At 43.0% G+C, this 21,085-nt stretch overlaps 2 protein-coding genes across 4 annotated transcripts in view; both read left to right on the forward strand.

Annotated features, from left to right (window-relative positions):
• angpt4 (angiopoietin 4) overlaps positions 1 to 10,547 on the forward strand; it is a 59,574-nt gene extending 49,027 nt beyond the window's left edge. Inside the window, exons 4-10 of the mRNA XM_034870094.1 lie at positions 5,369 to 5,453; positions 5,785 to 5,932; positions 6,348 to 6,460; positions 8,009 to 8,110; positions 8,202 to 8,368; positions 8,985 to 9,118; positions 9,586 to 10,547. Of these exons, the coding sequence (XP_034725985.1) occupies positions 5,369 to 5,453; positions 5,785 to 5,932; positions 6,348 to 6,460; positions 8,009 to 8,110; positions 8,202 to 8,368; positions 8,985 to 9,118; positions 9,586 to 9,746 (910 nt within the window). The 3' untranslated portion in view covers positions 9,747 to 10,547. The remainder of the gene's footprint in view (positions 1 to 5,368; positions 5,454 to 5,784; positions 5,933 to 6,347; positions 6,461 to 8,008; positions 8,111 to 8,201; positions 8,369 to 8,984; positions 9,119 to 9,585) is intronic.
• A 5,705-nt stretch (positions 10,548 to 16,252) lies between these two features.
• Positions 16,253 to 20,282, forward strand: LOC117943767 (cytochrome c oxidase subunit 6C-1). Of its 3 annotated transcripts, none has more exons than XM_034870097.1 (4): positions 16,253 to 16,400; positions 18,984 to 19,098; positions 19,384 to 19,516; positions 20,148 to 20,282. In XM_034870097.1, exons 2-3 carry the CDS (start codon positions 18,994 to 18,996, stop codon positions 19,507 to 19,509), a joined length of 231 nt encoding a protein of 76 aa, XP_034725988.1. In that variant the 5' UTR covers positions 16,253 to 16,400; positions 18,984 to 18,993; the 3' UTR covers positions 19,510 to 19,516; positions 20,148 to 20,282. The 3 variants fall into 3 exon arrangements, with proteins under 3 accessions (XP_034725988.1, XP_034725989.1, XP_034725990.1); XM_034870098.1 differs by having other exon boundaries at positions 16,284 to 16,434; XM_034870099.1 differs by having other exon boundaries at positions 16,318 to 16,430.
• The last annotated feature ends 803 nt before the right edge of the window (positions 20,283 to 21,085 follow it).

A 21,085-nucleotide genomic window follows, 5' to 3' on the forward strand; every position in this document is an offset into this window, starting at 1 on the left:
AGTACCTAGGTAAGGACTACTAGCCAGTCAGAAGCAGAGTATGAGGGTCCTGACAGTACCTGGGTAAGGACTACTAGCAAGTCAGAAGCAGATTTTGAGGGCCCTGACAGTACCTAGGTAAGGACTACTAGCCAATCAAAAGCAGAGTATGGGGGCGTGCCCTGACAGTACAGTTATGTTCCCTGGAACATAACTGAGTTCAGATGAGCTCATCCATCGAGTAATGCTGCTCATTAACTATGCCCTTGTAGCCGAGCTGCACAAATCACATTGGTGTATCTGATATAGGCGGGGCCGGAGGCGAGCTGCACCAATCACATTGGTGTATCTGATATATTCGGGGCCAGAGGCAAGCTGCACCAATCCCATTGGTGTATCTGTTACGTGTTGTTTATATGGTCTGGACTTCCAGGCTAATGGACTGCAACTAAACAAAGAAAACAGAGGATAGACGGACCGCCCAGAGCCTTATCTGCAATTTCAAAACTATAACAGTGAGAAAATTTGAAATACAAGCAGGCCATTAGAGATGATGGAAATACGTCCACAGCTGCCGCTGCGAGACATGCCAATATTTGGAATCACAATATTTGTACTATTTTTCACGGTGAGGTGAAGTTAGACGGTGCGCTGAGCAGTAAAACATGCAGAGTAATTATCAAGCATGTTCTCTGTTTACAGTTTACAGTAATAGATATAATACAAACAGACAGGCAGAAACCTGTGTGTGAGTGTGTGTGTGTGTGTGTGTGTGTGTGTGTGTGTGTGTGTGTGTCTTGTTATCTACATTGAGTGTTAAAGGGGATCTACACCGTTTTTTTAGCTTACTGTACCTTAACTGAACAGCCTCTGAGTCACTGGATGGGTTACAGGACTTTTTTCAAGTTGAATGGTGGTCGGCCCGTTCCCCCGCTAGATTCTTAGGTTTTTTTACCTAAGAATCTGGCATTTCTTTTATCATTACCTAGCAAAATATAATGTGATTATAGGTTCATGCTGCCTTCAGGTAGTTAGAACCCAAAATAATAACTTCTAATGAGAACAGGGAAACATTGCTGGTAAAACATCAAAGCATGAACATGAGACTGTGATGAAGTTTGAGTTGTTTTGGTCTCCTACACATTTTTTCACTCTCAACGTACGGTTGGATGCTTTAGGAAACACACTGGACTTCATGTCCCGTAACTTTATCATTTCCTGGTGTTTGATTTCCTTATAGTTCTATGTTGTAGTTTCACAAATAGAGCTGCACTGGTGTATCAATTAGTTGTCAACTACTAAACTAAACACCAACTATTTTGACATTTGATCAATCTTTGGATGTGATTCCAGCTTGTTAAATGGTAACAAGTTCTGATTTCCTCTCTGCTCTGTGACAGTAATCTGAACATCTTTGAGTTGTGGACAAAACAAGACATTTAAGGGCTCTGGGAAACACTGATCCACATGTTTCACATTTCACAGACATAAACATTTAGTCCATTAATCAAGAGAAATAATCAGCAGATTAATCAATTATGAAAATAATCGTTAGTTGTAGGCCTAAACTCAACATTTAATATCTGTGTTCAAATAGAAAAAACACTTTTTTCTGTGTTTTGGATGTAGTTGGGGATGAGTGCAAACTCATAAATCTACAGACACACACACACACACACACACACACACACACACACACTTGTGCTGTACAACCCCAAAGCGATCAGCGGCTCCCCATCAGTCCTCCTGCCCCTGAATGAGGTTGGGTCGTTCATGTGCAGGTCAGCGTGTTGAAGTGGTCAGAAGCACCAGCTGGTCATGTGCTCCAGCTCTCATTCTCAGCGACAGATGTAAAGTGATATCACTCACAGGTGGAACAGAGCCACATGATGTGGAGGGTCACGTCTGACTCTTGTCAGCTACACTTCAGCACAAACTGGGTTCTACAGTGTGGTAAGAAATGTTATGTATATAATACCTTCCATTTAACTTTCTATTAATGTGCTTTGATACGGCACTTTGAGAACGTCCAACTTCCTTTGCAATTACCTTTTGAGGCTTTCACTCCTTGTGGAGGGTGTCAAAGATGGTTTTCTGCACAACTGTCAGGTCAGCAGTCTTCCCCATGATTGTGAATTCCACTGAACCAGACTCAAAAACCAATTAAAGTCTCAGGAACCCTTTGCAGGTGTTTTGGATTAATCAGCTGATTAGAGTGTGATAATTTGACCCTACAATACTGAACTTTTGCACCAAATGCTAATTTTCTGAGATTTTGAATTTGGGGATTTCATATGCTGCACGCCATAATCCTCAAAATGATATCAAGTAAAGGCTTGAAATATCTCAAGTTGCATGTAATGACTCTATATAATAAATTATTTTCACCTTTTAAGTTGAATTACTGAAATGAATGAACTTATGCACCATATGCTAATTTCTTGAGTGGCACCTGTACATGGAATGTGAGATCTGTTAATATAACATCCGTTATTTACATAGCCTTTCTAACCTCACTGTAGAACCCAGTTTGTGCTGAAGTGTAGATGACAAGAGTCAGACGTGACCCTCCACATCATGTGGCTCTGTTCCACCTGTGAGTGATATCACTTTAAATCTGTCTTTTTGAGTGGCAACTGTATGGCACATCAACCCGACGGCCGTCGGACTGACTGAAAAAAAAGTGCCTAGGAACACACTGAAGCCATGCCAACTGCCTACAGCAGCTGATTGGGCGACCATGTCACGTGGGTCTGGTTTCTCTGGAAATTCAAAGCCAGACTGTCATGGCGACTGGTTCAGAATACGATCTCATATTTTACTAAAATAGTCCACCGACTTGTGTTGATGAAAACGTTTTGAGGAGAAATAGTCTTAGCACCTGCTGAATCTTACCCGAGCCCTTTAATGGACTGACATTCACATTTTACTGAACTACAGGAGAACAGGGGAGCCTAAATCCTCCTCGCCTGGCATGGATGGCTATGCTCCTTGGATAAGACTCTTTGATGGATTAAGATGAAACTTTGGGCAGGCGTTCACGGTTCCCAGAGGATGAATCCTTTCCTTGTCCCCTTAAATTTCCTCCAGTGCCAAGACAGTTTTCACATACCTTGTGAAATACCTTTTACTTCTATCTACTTGATGTATTTGTGCAGATATTCATGGTAACCAGAAGATCTACCATGCAGACTTTGCTGATCACCTAACGTCACCTCTATGTTAACGTTCATGTTCCTCTCAGGATCAACTGGAGCAGAATTATCTCTTAACAGCACAGGAAACAGCAACTTTGGGATGAATCGGAGCATGAAGTCCCTGAACGTTAGTGACAACAACGCTGGGTGTAATTCTAATAAAAGATGAAGAATCTACACATAGAGAAGGTTATGAAATATTTCATTTACAATAACGTATTTTCCTGACATTGGACAACAGCACAAAGTATGAGACATTCACAGAGTGCGAGTTATTCTGGGAGACCCATTTTCCCACCCGACCCCTGCTGCCCCCCACCACACGTTCTCTTCTCTGCACTCAGAGCAAAGTGAGTGTGAACTGGAAATCAGTGTTTCAGTGCCCTATGTTTCCCTCTGAAGCCACTGCCTCTCCTTCATCAGGTTTCATTCACTTGGCCCCCGAGTTGTTGATGTAACTGGGGGGTGGCGTCTATTTCCAGCAGCTGTCCTGCTGGTTCAGCTGCAGAGATAACGTGACCTGCAGTCTGCTCTGGCAGAAAAAATGATGGGCGGTTATTAATCTATATTCCACTGTTTTACGGCTTCTCTAACAGGAGGGAGTAACTCAGGAGTAACAACCTCTGGGCCATTACAGACAGATTTGTAGTACAAATAGTTTGGATTTCTGTGCTCCTGTTGACACACACACACACACACACACACACACACACACACACACACACACACACACACACACACACACACACACACAGTTAACCAGACTGATAATAATGTGACACATTCCAGGAGTTATTATGGGATGACATAGTAATTTACTTTCCTTTACTTAGCCTGCCGTCTCCACTCCTTAATTTACTTATTGCCTACCATTCCCAGAATGCCTCGATCCAGCTGCTACAGAACTGTCCATCTGGACTATATGTTATATGTCTACTATCATTTTTCATTTGAACATAAATGAGGGTTGAACATCAGAAGTTCAGGTCAGTTTACGTCTGTTTGATCAAGACTTTCCTCCAAGACAAACGACAGCATCAGTCGTTTCAAACGGTTTCCCCAAAACAAAATTATATGTTCATCGTTCCCGTGACACAGCCCTCTATCAGACACAGTAGTTATGGCCTGGACTTGTGTGTGTCTTTGAGGTCTACGGCTCCATTCACACACACTGCGGGTCTTTCCAATAAAGGTGCTGTAGGTAGGATTGGGAAGATCCAGGACTTAGGAGACCCAAATGGTCTCCTAAGCCCCTCCCCCTACGAGGGAGAATTAATGTGTGTGCCTAAGCAGTGATTGGCATGCAAACACATCACCATTCACGTCACTTCCTGTGGGAATCAATTCAATTTAAATTCAATTTTATCTATGGTATCAAATCAAAACAAAAGATATCTCGAGACACTTTACAGATAGAGCAGGTCTAGACCACAGTCTATAATTTACAGATAGAGCAGGTCTAGACCACAGTCTATAACTTACAGATAGAGCAGGTCTAGACCGCTCTATGATCTACAAGGACCCAACAACAGTGGCGACAGACTGTGGACAAACTCCCTTTTTTGGAAGAAACCTGGGACAAAACCAGGCTCTTGGTAGGCGGGGCCCGTTGGGGGGGGTTTGATCAGTGGCAATAACAGTCACAATAAAGATAATGGAACAGTGATTAACAATTGCAGTAGTAGTAGTTCATGTCATAGCAGGGCGTTACAGTACGTAGCTTGGCCAAGCAAGGCATAGGTGGACGTAGAAGGACGTAGCAGGGTTCATCAGTACGCAGCAGGGTGCAGCAGGACACAGCAGGATTCAGCAGGACGCATCAGGGCACCGCAGAGCGTAGCAGGGTGTAGTGCAGTAGGACCACGGCGACAGATGCAACCAAGATGTTGGTGCCATCCTAATCCATGCATGGTGAAATGAAGACATAAGGACTAGTCTTTATGTCTTCATTTAAGGAACCTTAAACCTAGAGTAAACTCCCCAGAGCTAGGTTAGTAACAAGCATTTCTGGAACAGGATGCATGCAGCATAACTAACAGAGACAGGTTATGGAGAGGAGTCTGATCAGGCTAGAACTCTCCCCAACCGGATCAGGCTGTACTGCCCTACCTCCGTCTAGTTTGATTATATTGATTTTAAGTCTGTTGATGGAGTGTCTAAAGTCTTTTTTTCTCTGTCCGTCTGTCCATCAGTCGTTTGGAGAGTAAAGTTCAGATGTTGGAGTCTCAGCAAAAAGGAGAGCTGGAGGACATGAAGGAGGAGAAGAACAGGCTGCAGGTATACTCATCAGCAGGTGTTTGGACAGGTGGTAGTGTAATGCATCAACTATATTATATTGCATACTACATACTATACAATATAAATATTGGCAGGATTATTTCATGTGAATCAATTAGCAACATGGATAAGGCCGAGCTTTCAGTCCTAGCTGGCTGACATAAGCACAAAGAATATCAATCATACACAAAGTAATATCTAATAACGTTAAATACATAAAATATGAACAAAAGCCAGAGAGTAATGATCAAAACTTGAAACAAGGGTTCATCACTGTTCTCAATCTGCTGTATGAAGTCCAGACTGACTGATCCGGATGGTTTGCTCCCAGTCTGTCGTCAGGGCGCAGGTCGCGGCCATCGAGTCTCTGGAGAGGCAGCTGAAGGTCGCCAGCAGCAACAACACGGCTCTGCAGAGGCAGCAGGCTCAGCTAATGGAGTCTGTCCACACACTCATTAACATGGTGGCCACTACTACAGGTACACACACACACAAACACACACACACACACACCAAACTTTGTATTTTAAAGAGTCTTTTCACATCAATGCTAGGGTACTACAGAGGAAAAGTAGCCTTAGCTGGTGGTTTTACATTGAATGTGCACTGTCCACACATATGTGTCTGGACAAGCCATCATCAAAATAAGAAAACAATTAGTTTTTAGAAATGTCTTATGATATATTGTCACTAGTTGTTTGATAAAGAAGGAAAAGAAAATTGCAACACGCAATACTATTGAATAACAATACTTCTAGAATCTCAATGAATGACATCGCAACACAAATCCCATCGGCGCCCCTGTATTGTAAAGGAATCGAGTCGAGAACAAAAAAGCATCTCGTCCCAGTCCTAATATACAGAGTGTGTGTTTGTGTGTGTGTGTGTCTTCAGGGTCACCGCCCCGGGACCAGATGTGGAAGGACTGTGCAGATGCTTACAAGGCGGGCCACTCCGTCAGCGGCCTTTATAACATCTACATCGGGAACAGGACTGAACCGGTTCAGGTAGGACCACTGAACCTCCGGCTGTTACGTGTGAAACTAGTGAGTCCAGATGCAAACAGTACGCATACCGGAATGATATACAAACAGATTTCTTCCAGCTCAATGTTGGGAATACAATGATGAAAGAACTAGTCCAACACAAATCCAAGGTTATCCAGAGTGCAGAGCGTGAGTGGGATCGTGTCCGGTGATCCAGTAGCCAGGTTGGAGAGCAGGAGTGGTGGATGGCTGGAGGGAAGGGTGAAGCAGGAGTCAGGTAACGAGAACTGTGGCAGACAAAGAACAAGCAAGGTAAACCAACGAATCCAAACGTAAAGTCAGCAAGGAGACTAACGTCGTACCGTGACCTGACGAGGAGTTGTAGGTTGACCGGATGTTTGAAGCAGAGGTGATTGGGTCTGATGAGCTGCAGCTGGAACCCTGACTCCCGCACACCGGGCTTCACTCCTGCAATCAAGAACAGACAGAGGGGAGGGAAGCAGAGACAGGGTGCAACTAGCAACAGACCTAACACCGTCTAGGTTCACCCACTCTTCCACTCATTTTATTCATTATGTATTCGTTATTTTCCACAAGAGAACATGCACACAATGGCCAAAGTGTCCGAGCTTGAAAAAAACAACAATGGCTGGTCTTCAGATCAGGTTTCAGACTGACCCATCAGTGTGATGGAAACACACACCGGACATAACAGAGCTGAAACACCTAGTGGAGTATTCAACGTATGGAAAAATATTAATTACAAATGAAATGAAGCTTCTCTTATATCAGGATAATAAAAAAAAGAATTGTGTCACTTTTAAAAGAAAAAACTGAAAAATTGTCAAACAATTTCTGATTTCAGATTTTCAGATAAGAAAATTGCTGCTTTCCTTCTTGTCAGATATCTACAGTATGACGGTGTAATAGGGCCATGCTAAATTAAATCAAATCAAAAACAATGATGGAGCCAGGTAGGCTGTCTTAAAACAATCAGTTCTCTTATTAGAACCCTTCTCTTTGTGTTTGTGTTCTGATATTGATTATGATATTGCTTCTTGCTTGTACAAATTAGAAGTTCTCTTAAGATCTCCTTTGTATCCAAGCTCAGTATGTACAGTAATCTGTAATCTGATATTCCCCCAACCTATCTGATATTGAATCCGGAATGGAACTGATTCAGGACCTTGTGAATTGGAATTGATTTGGGAAATCATCTGTGATATCCAGCCCCAGAGCTGAGGGAGGGGGGTAAAATTGTATGAGACAGTCTAAAAATTATAAGTCATACATATACGTAGTCTTGTATAAAGTACTTTCAAAGAATACTTTGAATACTACTTGAAAAGTACAAGTGTCCTACCAGCCTACTAGCCACCTTTTAGAATATCATTTGAGTAAAAGAATTTGATTTATTTGACTTCATTGTGGCTTTCTTATAGTAAAGCATAATACTGAGGGTTTCCACACCTTTTAAATTGATTTGGACAAGGATTGGATTCAGATTATTCCATTATCCCCGAACACTGTGACGGGTTTCAGACTAAATCCTAATTGGCTTTCTTCCAGGTGTTCTGTGACATGGAAACGAGTGGCGGCGGCTGGACGGTGTTCCAGCGGCGATTTAACGGCAGCGTTGACTTCCAGAGGAGCTGGAGGGAATACAAAATGGTCCATTTGTCCCTTGAGAGCAACTTGGTCTAATTTAAGGTCAGAGGGAAAATGTTTGGATCACTGACCCCAGCCTCTTCCCGTCCTGCAGGGCTTCGGGGACGTGTTTGGAGAACACTGGCTGGGGAACGAGGTGATGTACCTGCTGACCAGTCAGGGTCAGTACTCTCTGAGAGTGGAGCTGAGGGACTGGGAGGGACACCCCGCCCACTCCCTGTATGACCGGTTCACACTGACCAGCGAGAGACAGCAGTACAGGTAACTAATGCCCTTTATTGTTTAAGAAAAGTGGCCTAAGGAGTGTGAGTCACAAAAAGTAGATGTAGAAAACTGTAGTGATGAAAATGCATGTGAATTAAAAAGTCGAGAGATAAACAATTCAGTGAGTTGATGACCTCTATTGAATGTTGTGCTCACAGCTGGGCTGTGTTACTGTCTGATGCTTCCATTCATCATTCACTACACCCAACTGACATTTATTGATTCTACCGAGCAGTTGGTACTTCGGCTCAAAATTTCAATCCAAACCAGCACCGGGCTGCTTGGAGTGTTAGATAGGGTTCATTTCAGTGTTGTGAATGATCATTGTACAGACAATTATCCCACTTAGAGTGCGGTGTGTACTATGTGTTCTTATATAGTATAAAGTGTATTTTTGCACATTATCTGCTGCTAATAAAAGCTGCTGTAACCGTAGAAAATCCCCATTGGGTAGTAAGTACTCTATCTATTTATGTTTTATAGTTGCAGTCTTTTCTACTTTGTACACCAATTTCCCTTTGGGATAAAGCTACATCTCATCATATCTTATAACTGCACATGCTCATTTCATGGATCAGCCTGCCAATGGATCACCCTGTCTGCTGTCACTCAGGTTGTATCTGAGAGGTTACAGCGGCACAGCGGGGAGGCAGAGCAGCCTGACCACCCACGGGACCGGCTTCAGCACCCGAGACCAGGACAACGACAACTGTGACCACTGCAAGTGTGCCCTGATGCTCACGGGAGGTAAGGCTCCAAATCTCCGCTCCATTCTGAGTTACACCGTCCTCCACGACATATGTTCGCAACGTTTCTAAGTAAAGATAAGACACTTCCACAATGTCCCCTCAAGGAAATATTTAAACACATTCTAATGAACAGGTTCTGTTGTATCCTACGAAATTATGGTGACAGTTCCGATGGAAGTTAAGTTGAGCCGTCTTTCCAGTTGAATTTAGTCGTGAAAAGTGAGTGTTAGCCGGGTTCAGAGCGTTGTGAGAGGGCCAGCAGCCCTATTTATATATTCATATTACATGACATTAATGTGTTCATTTATAAGTACAAATAGACTCCATCCATCTGCCCCTCTTCTCCCCTAATAATCCCTCTCTTTTTTGTACCGTCCCTTCTTCATTCCTCCTCTTCTCACAATCCTCATCTTCCTCATCATCATCCTCCTCCTCCATGTTTCTCTCTCTCTGTGTCTCCAACAGGTTGGTGGTTTGACGCTTGTGGTTTCTCCAACCTGAACGGTATTTACTACACCGTTGGCCACAACATCAGGAAGCTAAACGGCATCAAGTGGCACCACTTCAGGGGTCCCAGTTACTCCCTGCGCTCCACTTCCATGATGGTACGGCCCTATGACTTCTAACAACAGCTCTCCCCCTCCAGCAGTGGTATGACCCACAGCCTTAGGACCCTCCAGTGTCATGATGGTACGACCTTATGGCTCCCAACACCCCTCTAGGGCTCCAATGGCTTCCTGATGATGTGGGATTTCTCACCATGTGGAACACCCCTCGATTTAAGCGTCAGGATGATATGATTCTACAGTATAACTTACAAACTCACAATCCACTGCCTCGATGGTATAAGCCTACAACTTTGAACAACAACCCTGCCGTCCTCTGACTGACAGCCGTGATATTAAAACCCCTCTGCCCCAGTTTTATGCTTTTCAAAGTCTTGCTTTGTGGTTCTTCTCTGGGACTTTGTTTTTATGACTTGCCCTGGATCCATGAGAGTAGAAAGGAGCAGGTTCATACAAAGTGCACTTTTAAGTGTTTTAGTTACATGGCTGCCTTGATAAAGCACTCTGCAACTCACTCTCTAACTCTCAAAATGAGCTGCCGTGCAAGGTGCAAGGGCCATTGGGGTTCAGTGTCTTGGCCAAGGACACTGTGACATGTGGACAGGAGGAGCTGGGGATTGAACCATCCACAACCTTTTGAGCCTGGATGGCCTTCATAGGAAGGTGGGACACAAGTTAATTGTGGGGATAAGAGTGCACATTTTGAGGCAGTCTCCCTTGGAACACATCCTTGTTGCACGTATTTGTACATTTAAAATAAAGACAGGCTGTGTTATTGTGACCAAAGAGAGCTTGAGAGACAAGTTCAATCCCTAGCTCATGTCTCACCATCCACTATCACGTGCCGTGTTGTGTTATGTGTATTCTCTGCAGGTGTGTGTGACTCTCTGCCAGCAGCTGAGGCTGATCAGCTGATCAGCGCTTGGCAGCTTAAGAGAGGGCAGCATGGCTGTGTGCAGAAGAGGCTTCTGTGGAAGCCAGTGTAGAGAGGTGCTGGGACCTGCTCTTGGACCTGCTCTTGGACCTGCTCTTGGACCTGCTCTTGGACCTGCTCTTGGACCTGCTCTGCATAAACATTGTGATACCTGTCTTCCTTTTGAAGATTGTTTTAAGTTGCCTCGTGTTGTGCGGGCAATTGTTTGCATGGTTTTCATTGTCTGTTGCGGTAAGTTTTTCTGTTTGATATTCTTATGTAGCCCTATGTACTGTCTCCGTGGCTTTACTGGTGTGTGATTGGGAAACTGCTGACCCGACTTTAGGTACATGTGAGTAGTGTACAAAGAAGGACGTGCAAGAGATTGCAGTATATTGCAAGTCAGGGGGTTTTCTCTGTATCTGCACCCGTATGCGGCCCTGATCTAGCGCTGAGTGTACCTGATATGACAGAGCAGCCCGTTACTTTCATTCCAACTTTTTGACATAATGGAGCCAAACAACAGCCGTTCACTTTACCGCAGTTTGAACCGATGTCAGTAGATTCATCTCCGGGTACTAAGCTGGATGCCAGGTGGAAGGTGCGGTTGATGCGCCTTCAGGTAGAGAGGGAGGAGAAAGAGTGATCTTCCGCTCCACAGAGAGTTCGAGTTGAAGAAATTGGAGGCGGAGACTGCCTTAAAGATGTGTCAGATGGAAATACAAGCTGGGTTAGAAGTTGCCCGTAACATCACCACTGCTGGCACGCATTCTCATAGTTCTGCCGTCAGTTTTGATGTGAGTAATCACGTTTTGCTGGTGCCTTTTTTCCGTGAGTCAGTGGTAGAAGCTTACTTTGATGCATTTGAGCGTGTTGCTGCCGCTCTACACTGGCCTAAGGACGTGTGGGCTTTCTTATTGTATTGTAATTTAGTGGGCAAAGCTCAAGAGGCCTGCTCTTCTTCTGAGGAGGATGGGTTTGATTATAATAAGGTAAAGAGTGCTATTTTGCAAGCATATGAGCTGGTGCCTGAGGCCTACAGACAGCTGTTTCTGCAATCTTAGAAAAAAACAAAGCCAGTCGTATGAGAAAGGGACTCTTTTTGACAAGTGGTGTGTTCTTTGTAAGGTTGCCGATCTGTCTTTGCGAGAGCTAATGTATTTCGAGGAGTTTAAAAACTGCGTACCTGAGCGTACTACTGTGTATTTAGACGAGCAGGAATCGTCCACCCTACTGCAAGCTGCCCCTCCGGCTGATGAGTTTAGTTTGTAGCTAGTGTAATTACTAAAGCACCGACTTGTAACCAGGCTCAAGAGTTTAGTTTGTCACTCACAGTTTGACTCTTTGTTTGCTTATGTACTTTCTGGGGAAAGTGTGACCTCTGGTGGTTCGGGAAGCTGTACTTCAGGCAAGTCGGGTGAAAAGGCTACAGTTTTAGAACCTGACGCTGCTGCACCCTTGCCGCTTACTCGGGAGGCTCTCAATAAAGCTAAGGAAAATGATCCCTCGCTGGATAAGTGTTGGAAGTCAACATGACAGAGTGGAATGGTCAACTGCCATTCTTTGTGGAGAATGGTGTGTTCATGTGTAGGTGGGTCTTTAGGACAGGGTGGGTGGCGACCGATTCAGAGGAGGATTAGGGGGTTGTTCTTTAGTGATCCCTGTTGACCGTCGGCAGCATGTTTTGGCGCTGGCTCACGAGCACTTATTTTCAGGTCACTTGGTCGTGCAAAGAGTAAGGGGTTCCCTCTAATGGGAGGGGGTGTCACGTGCCGTGTTATGTGTATTCTCTGCAGGTGTGTGTGATTCTCTGCAGGTGTGTTCTGCTGATGACAGGCCATCAGCTGAGGCTGATCAGCTGATCAGTGCTTGGCTTAAGAGAGGGCAGCATGGCTGTGTGCAGAAGAGGCTTCTGTGGAAGCCAGAATAGAGAGGTGCTGGGACCTGCTCTGGGACTTTCTCTGTGACCTGCTGTATGACCTGCTCTAAATCAAGCGATACCTGTGCATATTTTTGTCTTCCTTTTGAAGATTGTTTTAAGTTGCCTTGTGTTGTGCGGGCACAAAATTGCCTTATTTACAGTTTGTTTTCTGTCCCCAGTTTATTTTAAACTGTTTGCGTCCTCCAACCCTAGACTACTTTGGGTCGTAACATCCACACAGCTGGCCAATTGTTGCTTAAAATGGGTGTGAATGTCGGATTGTTGGAAAAACTTATTGTTTTTAATGGCTTAACTGAAAACTCCAACTTAAAATTCTTTGACTGTTGCGGTCAAATGATCAACATCCCTCGGCCGGCCTACTACAGCTGTAATATTAATCAACATTATAACACCAGTGGACGGTGACAGTAGCCTCAGTGAGAGGATGAGCAGGTTTTCTGTGGTCAAATTCCTCTTCATCGTGTGTTCTCCGTTAGTGAGACAGACTCGGACATGAAAAAATAAGAAAGGCGTGAATGATTGAAGGACGGGTTCATCTGAGACATGCAGCTGGACTTGATTGACATGGAGGACATGGTTTGAATTTTTATTTAGGACAAGAAACAATAACGGCAAAATCCAAAGCAGAATTAGTATTGAAGGATCAGTAACCATGACAACACTTTCAACCTGTATTGACACCTGCAGTCTTTACTCTGTATTTCTGCCCTTTGAATGAAGGTAACAGTTAAAGAAGATATGGACAGCAAATTAAGCAGCAAAGAAGTCCAAATTGAGCTTTTTTCAGATGTAATCTGTTGGATAGAAAGCCTGGATAATGATCAAAGAAAGATTGAGTTAAACAAAGAAGAAATCAAACCAGGGACTGTGAGTAGTCCAGATTCTCAAGCAGAGAAATATTGCTTTAATTATCATCCCAATTTGACTATTTCCTTGATTTTACGTTGGTGTGCACACCGTCTCTCATGGCACTCATACACCCATCAAATGAGTTGCAGACCTTATTGATATTGCCTTGTTATCTGAATCACACATACACATACACATATGTTACACTCCTGGTATATAAAACACTCAGTTATTACGTCTCCAGATTAATGACAAAAAGGATAACGGACAGCTCAGATGGCGTTCTACTGTAGCTCATGTGTGGTTGGCAGCAGAGACCCGTTGGTTGGACATGTGCTCGGGACAGAGACGCATTCAGAAGTACTGGGGACAATCTTCATTTTGTTTCTTTCGTGCAGATCATGTTTTGAAAGACGCTGTCTTTTAGCTTACTAATGTAAATGAATAAAAATGTACACACAAATTAGGAGATGTCTGACACGTTTTATGAATTCAAAAGCATTAGACACGTGAGCCACTGTGTTCTGCTTCATGTATCCATGCTCCATGTTGACAATGTGACATCAGACTCAGAGCGAGGCGCTATGAGGGGAAAGAAGCGTGTCACAGAGAAGAAGCAGATTATCATCCTGCAGCCTTCTCCTTTAATAACCAATCAATGCAGTGAAGATTGTAGGAAGGCTCTATACTCTCCTAAATAAAAAGCACTTTATGGAAGAGAAGGTGGTGCTGTTTAGGATGGATGGAGTTCCATCTTCCCTCTCATTGTTTCTGGGTAACTGGGCTAAAGCTGTTTACTGCTGACCTCCAAATACATTTCTCTGTTTAATTAATCGAGTGGGTTGTAGCGAAGCTTGTTCACTCAACCTTCAACAATCTGCAGTATTTTATAGAATAAAGTGTGAATAAAGCATCTTCCTGTTTCTCGGTCTCTCAGCTGTTAAAGGAAAAAATCATCTTCATAAGGTTTTAATGATAGCATTTTGTTTTTATGAATAAATATCAGTTGTGTATCATTTCATATTTTGAGGCTGCAATTTCAACTACAAAATAAAAGTTCCTTTCGTGTATCATACTTCTGCCTCATTCGATTAATTACGTTTTCTTCTTCAACTGTTTGTCAGATGTATTTACACAATTTTTAACCAATGCTATTTTTCTGTAAAATGTATATTGATAAAGAGAGTCAGATTACTTTTGGTATTATTATTCTACATATATGCCTTATGTATCCACGCTAACTCCAGGCTAGTGCCCCTTCAACATATATATATATATATATATATATATATATATATATATATATATCTATCTATCTATCTCTGGAACCTTGTTGACCGACACCCCCCGAAACATCACAGACCGCAGTCACACACAGATATCAATTCCATGACATTCAAACACAAACAACATCCGAAATACTTCCCTTGTGTGAGCTGAGATGGAACATAGTTTAGTTCCACCTGGATGTGAAGGGGAACAGGATCCCATCAGCAGTGGGACCATGGGGTTCCGCTCTGTGATAGGACAGGTAGGGACTCCTGATGGAGCAGCAGCCTCATCTGCTGGGGGAAACTCCCTTTTTTGGAGGACCTGCAAGGAGCCGCAGCCTCCTGTTTTTCTTGATGCTTGTTCATTTTAGATTTAAACAGTTTGGGCTTACACAAAACTTTAACACATCATACTTTCATGCAACCCATCCCTATATGAGTTTTAGAAGTCTGTAGTCTGTCTACTTTTGAGAAAAGCAAATGTATTTTTAAACTCTGACTTGGTAATGAGGAAGTGTACATTTAGACTTGTGTGTTGCTGCGTTTGTTTTCTATTTGTTTTTAAATGTTCTTGATTTTAATTTGTTGTATTGTATCAGATTTTATTGTGAAGTACTTCGTGATTTTTATCTGTGAAAAGTTTAGAAACACATGTTGATGTGTCTATCAAAAGATTGATTATAATTTTAAGTAATGCCATGCAGCTTCACAGTTGCGTTCAGTATGTCATAACACCAACACTGAGGTATCATATAGAGGTGATTGTTCCAATATGATGTACAAAACTTCATTGCACCTTTACCAGCTGCAACATTAAAGTGATGAATAATTAATGCTCATTATTTTTTTTATCCAAGATATAATATTCAAATATTGGCCATTCTGCATAATCAGTACTTTTACATTTGGTACATGGAGTAGGCTATATATTGGTGCCAAACTTGTGTACCACTGAAGCAACATTTTGATTGCAGGACTTTTACTTGTGACACAGTATTATTACTTTTACTTAAGTAAAGAGCTGAGTACATCTTCCACCTCTGGTCGTGGAGCCTATAATTGAATTAAACTGAATGGAGTATAGAGGTAAATGAATAATGTATTTTCATCGTGTCATTTGGTTTTGTATATGTCACCATTATGTGGGCCTTTTAATTTATGTTGAATGAGTACGTGTTTTTATACAACAATTTTCATAAATATGCATAGTCCCTATCAAATAAACCAATAAAAGGTATTATTTCACACTTGTAGTTGTACTCTGAACAGTCCTGCAGTACCTTGTTCAGTAGGCAGGTTCCTTAATAGGAAAAAACACAGAGTAGGTAACAATAGGCAGGCTGAGAATTAAATTACATTGTAGGGAAGAAGCCATCAGAGAGAAAGTACATGATGAAATGTAATGATGTAGGGTAGCAATGGCAGGAGCAAAGGACATAATGACGTGTGACGGGGAAAGTGGACAAGGCAGCTTCCTAATGTCAACAGGGCTGAGGGGACACTGACTCCTGGACACTGTAGGACTTCGCTAACGCCAGGAGATGGTAGTAGTGCCACATTAAGGATGCAAGCTGCCGTTAAGACCCAAAGAAGAAGAAGAGAACCGCTCTAACGTGCCAACACTTCGCTTTTTCTTGGGACTCAAATTTGTCCTTCGGCGGCCCCAGTAGAGCGTTTCTTCCGGTAGAGAGAAGCAGCCGAGCTGTTAGCCGTCTCTGTGAAGGTCGTGAGTCCAACCTGTGAGTATTCTTAAAAATCAGTCTACTTACGTGGGTGAGTGGTTTTAGATGATAACACGTTGCTTTGTCACATTAATAACGACGCCTGCATTTCACTTTGTATCCGGAATCTTGGCGTTTTCCTCCATAGATATATATGGCTTCACTTTGGCTAGCAGTTAGCTGTATGAGCTAGCTACGAGCTAATGTTAGCTCACCGTGATGTAGATATTAGACACGCTTACTTAACGTTCCTGCCTATATTCTGTTAGTTACACTTCCATTAGTTACACTTGTAGTATATTAGTTAAGGTTCAGAGAAAAGCTTTAAAGCGACGAAGAGAGGAAGCTTCTAGGCATTATGCTACTTTGACCCTAGCGATGCTAGCTAGCTCCAGCTGTTAGCACCGCAACATGTTTTATCTGAACGATAACACCATTAAACTTACTCAGTGGATGGTGGCCAATAAAACAATCACTAGTTTTGCATTACAAGTTTTCTGACATTTTGTTTAAATATGCAAATAGTTATCTTATTAAATATGTTCTAATTTTCATACATTTCCGGAACAGAAAGGCGAACATTGGATTACGCCAGGTCAAACATTGGTTTTATCACTTTATTAAATTAGAAATGAGAAACAAGGACTAAAATCGGCTGACTTGTGAAGCCCTCCATGACCTTCAGAATGGAGGTTTCTGGTCCCTGGAGGCTGCTGAAGTGAGAACAAAACCTCTTAAAGATATGAATTGTAAAATTCCTTCAGTGTGAAGACACTTCAGAAATGGAAACACCAGGAGATGAGCATGGCCCCCCTAGGTGATCACTGCCCTCGACATGTTTCCTGTTGTTCTGGCTGCTCAGGTGGAAGGTGGGATCCTATCAGCTCACGCGTTGTTTCTACCAATAAGGAAGAAGACGGGGTCCTTTGTCCCGCCCTAACAGCCGCAACAACACTGTGCGCGTTCCAGATGAGCCAGGTCTGCCTGTTGCATGCATGTGTCCGACTTGATCCCGACTTGCTCTGACGTCATGCACACGTAGGCAACGATGACATCACCAGATTGGTTCAGAATCAACTCAACGTGATGCCGTTTTATATCAACTTATTGTTTTTGAATGGGAGGGATTTGAATTGACATTAGCCACGTGTTGTGTGGCTGAGTAGCCGTGTGATAATGTTTGTGTATACCGTGTGGTGGGACTGGACTCTCTCACAGAGGCAGCGCCGTCTGATGGCCGTCTGCTGCCTTCAGGGACACACTGATTAGTTATGTGGACTATTTTTTGTCTTAGTCACACGTCATGTGACGCACTGTCCTCTAAAGGAGCACTATAAGACGTAGAACTACTGTTAGGATTTGAGAATGAACCCAGTTTACTTAAAGTTGAGTCTATTGTAATTGCATGTTAAACACAATCCAGACAGCTTCGCAGCATACATATACAGGGACAACAAATACTAATATATATGTTTGTAAGAAACATTACTTTATGCAGCGCTTTTCACAGACAGGGTCACCAAGCTCTTTACAGTATGCATAGACAATACAACTCTGAAATGGTCTGAGAATACAATAAAGTAAAAAATACAACAAATTAAATGATCAATAAATAAACGACAGAGGTTACCCCAAAAGCTAGCCTGAACAAGTGAGTCTTCACATTCTCAGCAACACTAATGCTGGTTGGCAGAGGGGTCCAGAGTCTGGGCGCCATAGCAGATAAAGGTCAATATCCCCATGTCTTCAGACATGTTAAAACACGGGTGGTGGTGGTGGAGGTGCAGTGGATGCGACCCATGCCTTTGGTGTCAGAGATCTGGCGGCAGTTCACACTGTGATACATCCACCAATGGGCACCTAATCTCTAGTTGCTCCAGAGGCATGTTACCACTGACATGTGTAGAAATTGTAAGTCTCTTTGAATAAAGGGTCTGCTAAACAACATGGAATGTAAAAGTGTGAGGTGTGATAGCAATTTAGGTTGGCAAGATGAGCAGAGGCCTGAACGTGTGGAGCCCCACAGGTTATGGTGAGAATCTTGGATTCTGTAAATTCCTGGAAGCCAGTGAAGGGAGCAGAGGGGTGACATGTGTGTGGCCTGTTTGATCCAGTAAGAAACCTAGCGGCAGCACTCTGAATGGAGGCAGCAGATGGTGGAGGACAGATTTGAGTGAGAAGAAGAAAGCACAGCCCATAATTTATCTGATGTTGCACAAGTGGAAGAAACAGGATATGGTCAATGATTTGGCCACCTTTTTTATCGTTATGTATGTTTATTTTTTAACTGTAAAATGTCCTGCTTAGAACGTATCATGGTCACATTAGAAAAACAAATCAAAGCCGTCTGTATCAAGCTCTTTTGTATGTTAAAATAATATGGTATTGGTCACTTTCAGATCTATTCCTCCCCAAACATTGATATTGGTATCGGCAGAAAGAAAACATGTTTGTGGGGCTGAATTTAGTCTCATATTGTTCCACATAGAAATGAGTCATTCTGTATAGAAGTTTCATATTGCCTGCAGCGATCGACCCAACAGTTGAGCTTCATTCGTGAATTTGACTATATATATTTATTTATTTTATTTATCTCTGCAGGTGATCCGTCATGTCTTTGGCAAAGCCTGTGATGAGGGGGCTGCTGGGAAAGCGTTTGAGGTTCCATCTGCCTATTGCGTTCGCTCTGTCCTTCGTGGCTGCTATCGGCTTCAAGGTGAGAGTGAGCCCCGGCCGCGTGGCTACGATCACAAGTCTGACGTCATTCAACGTGAACATGACTTTAGAGACGGGACGACGGCATCTTGACTAACGCATACTTCAGCAGACGTTCACAATAGAAAACTAAATCTAATCCGACTGGTGTCCATTGAGTCTGTTGTCATTTCCAAGGCAACATTTGAAGGTTAATTCTAGCTGGTCTTTTCTGACAATCGGTTTTCTTGTTTCCTTTTAAATTTTCTATATTTCAATCCAAACCTACCGGTCTCTCGTTCCCCAGTACGGTGTGACGGAGCCCAGGAAACAGGCCTACGCTGACTTCTACAAGCAGTACGACGCCGTCAAAGAGTTCACGGCCATGAAGGAAGCCGGCGTCTTCCAGAGCGTGCGGCCCTCTGGGGAGTGAAGGCGCTGTGAGTCTGCTTGTCATGGGGGCGGGGCCATACTGCATTCTCATAAACTACACTGGCTGACTCTTCTGGTCCCATTGTCACTTTTGACTTGACATTGTGTCTTTAATTGCTAATTTATTTCACTTTTTATATACATCATATTTAATATTCCAATCTGCATTTACTGATTTTGTTGCAGCAACCAAATTTAGTCTCTGGATCAATAAAGCCTGGGTTTTTATCTTATTTATTTCAAGTTTATTCTAAATTAAAAGGTAATTAATAAAAGGTGAAAGGTGACGTGTTGTTTCCACTGAGCAGCCTCTACTGGAGTCGGTTCACTGGCAGATTAGTTCCCTGTGTAGCATTTAGCACCAAGTTCTGCCCACGCTGAAACCTTGTTTTTTTTGTTATTGCTCCAAACCAGTTGGTGAAGACACCTTTCTTCACATTTCTTTTTTGCGAGAGTTTAACTGTTTAGTTTTTATGTTTTAAACAAGGCTAATATTTCTTCATGATGAGCTTGGCAGAAAGTCCCATTAAATATAGAGAAACGTGTTGCTGTGGCAAAAAGCCTAGTACACACTGAAACATTAGCAGCTACACACCCGTGTTGTTAACACACTTTCACTGATCTGTTTTCTCCTTCCAGCTCTTCTATCCTGTCGTTGATTCCTGGTCTGAGGACGGCATTCTTCTCGTGCCCTTGGATGTTACTTACTGATTTAGATGTGAACATCGCTGTGCTGTTTGGTTCCTCTAAATAAAATACTCTATTCAAGTAAAAGCTCTTCTATCTTTCTTTGACTGGAGCTTTGGAAAAGTAAGATTCTATTAGTGAACACTGTAGGGGCCTATGGGTGTTGGCATGCATCTAGCTCTCCTTTCTGCTTCAGATTAGATGATTAGATTAGATTAGGATGGATGGATGTTTTTCTGCAGTGCTGGAGATATAATTTATAGTTTAACTCAACTTTTTCGTCAGTGTTTTTACTGAAAATGTGTCAATGTTGTGAAATGAGCATTCCGGAGGTTTACTACTTTTTTAGCTGGAGTTATTTTTATTGAATGACGAGCGGCCGCGCTGGTCTCTTACTGGGACCAGTACTGTTCTATATGTTTTACATCTAGTGTCTCTCGTTCATCACAGTAAGCTAGCAAGAGTACACAGCAGATAACTTCCTTGTAGGCTACTTCAAAATAAAAACACTTCAGCTTGTAACCTGGCGTTGAAGAACCTGTGTGAGGTCTTCTTACAGCAGAGAGACCAGAGACCTTCAGAGGCTCTCTGCAGTCTGCACTCGGAGAAACTCAAGCTCTTCTGTCTGGACCATCAGCAGCCGGTGTGTGTTGTCTGCAGTGATTCAGAAACACACTCCAACCACAGGTTCAAACCCGATGATGAAGCTGCATGACAACTCAGGAAGGAGCTCCAGGAGACTCCGGAGCCCTTAAAGGAGAAGTTAGAGGGGTTGGAACGAGTTAAAGAACACCTGACCGCAGAATACCTGAAGGTCCAGGCCCGACGCACAGGGACCCAGATAAGGGACCAGTTTAAGAAGCTTCGCAAGAGGATCCGGGTGAATCTGG

The sequence above is a fragment of the Etheostoma cragini genome, chromosome 4, assembly GCF_013103735.1.
Source record: "Etheostoma cragini isolate CJK2018 chromosome 4, CSU_Ecrag_1.0, whole genome shotgun sequence".
Lineage (NCBI taxonomy): Eukaryota > Metazoa > Chordata > Actinopteri > Perciformes > Percidae > Etheostoma > Etheostoma cragini.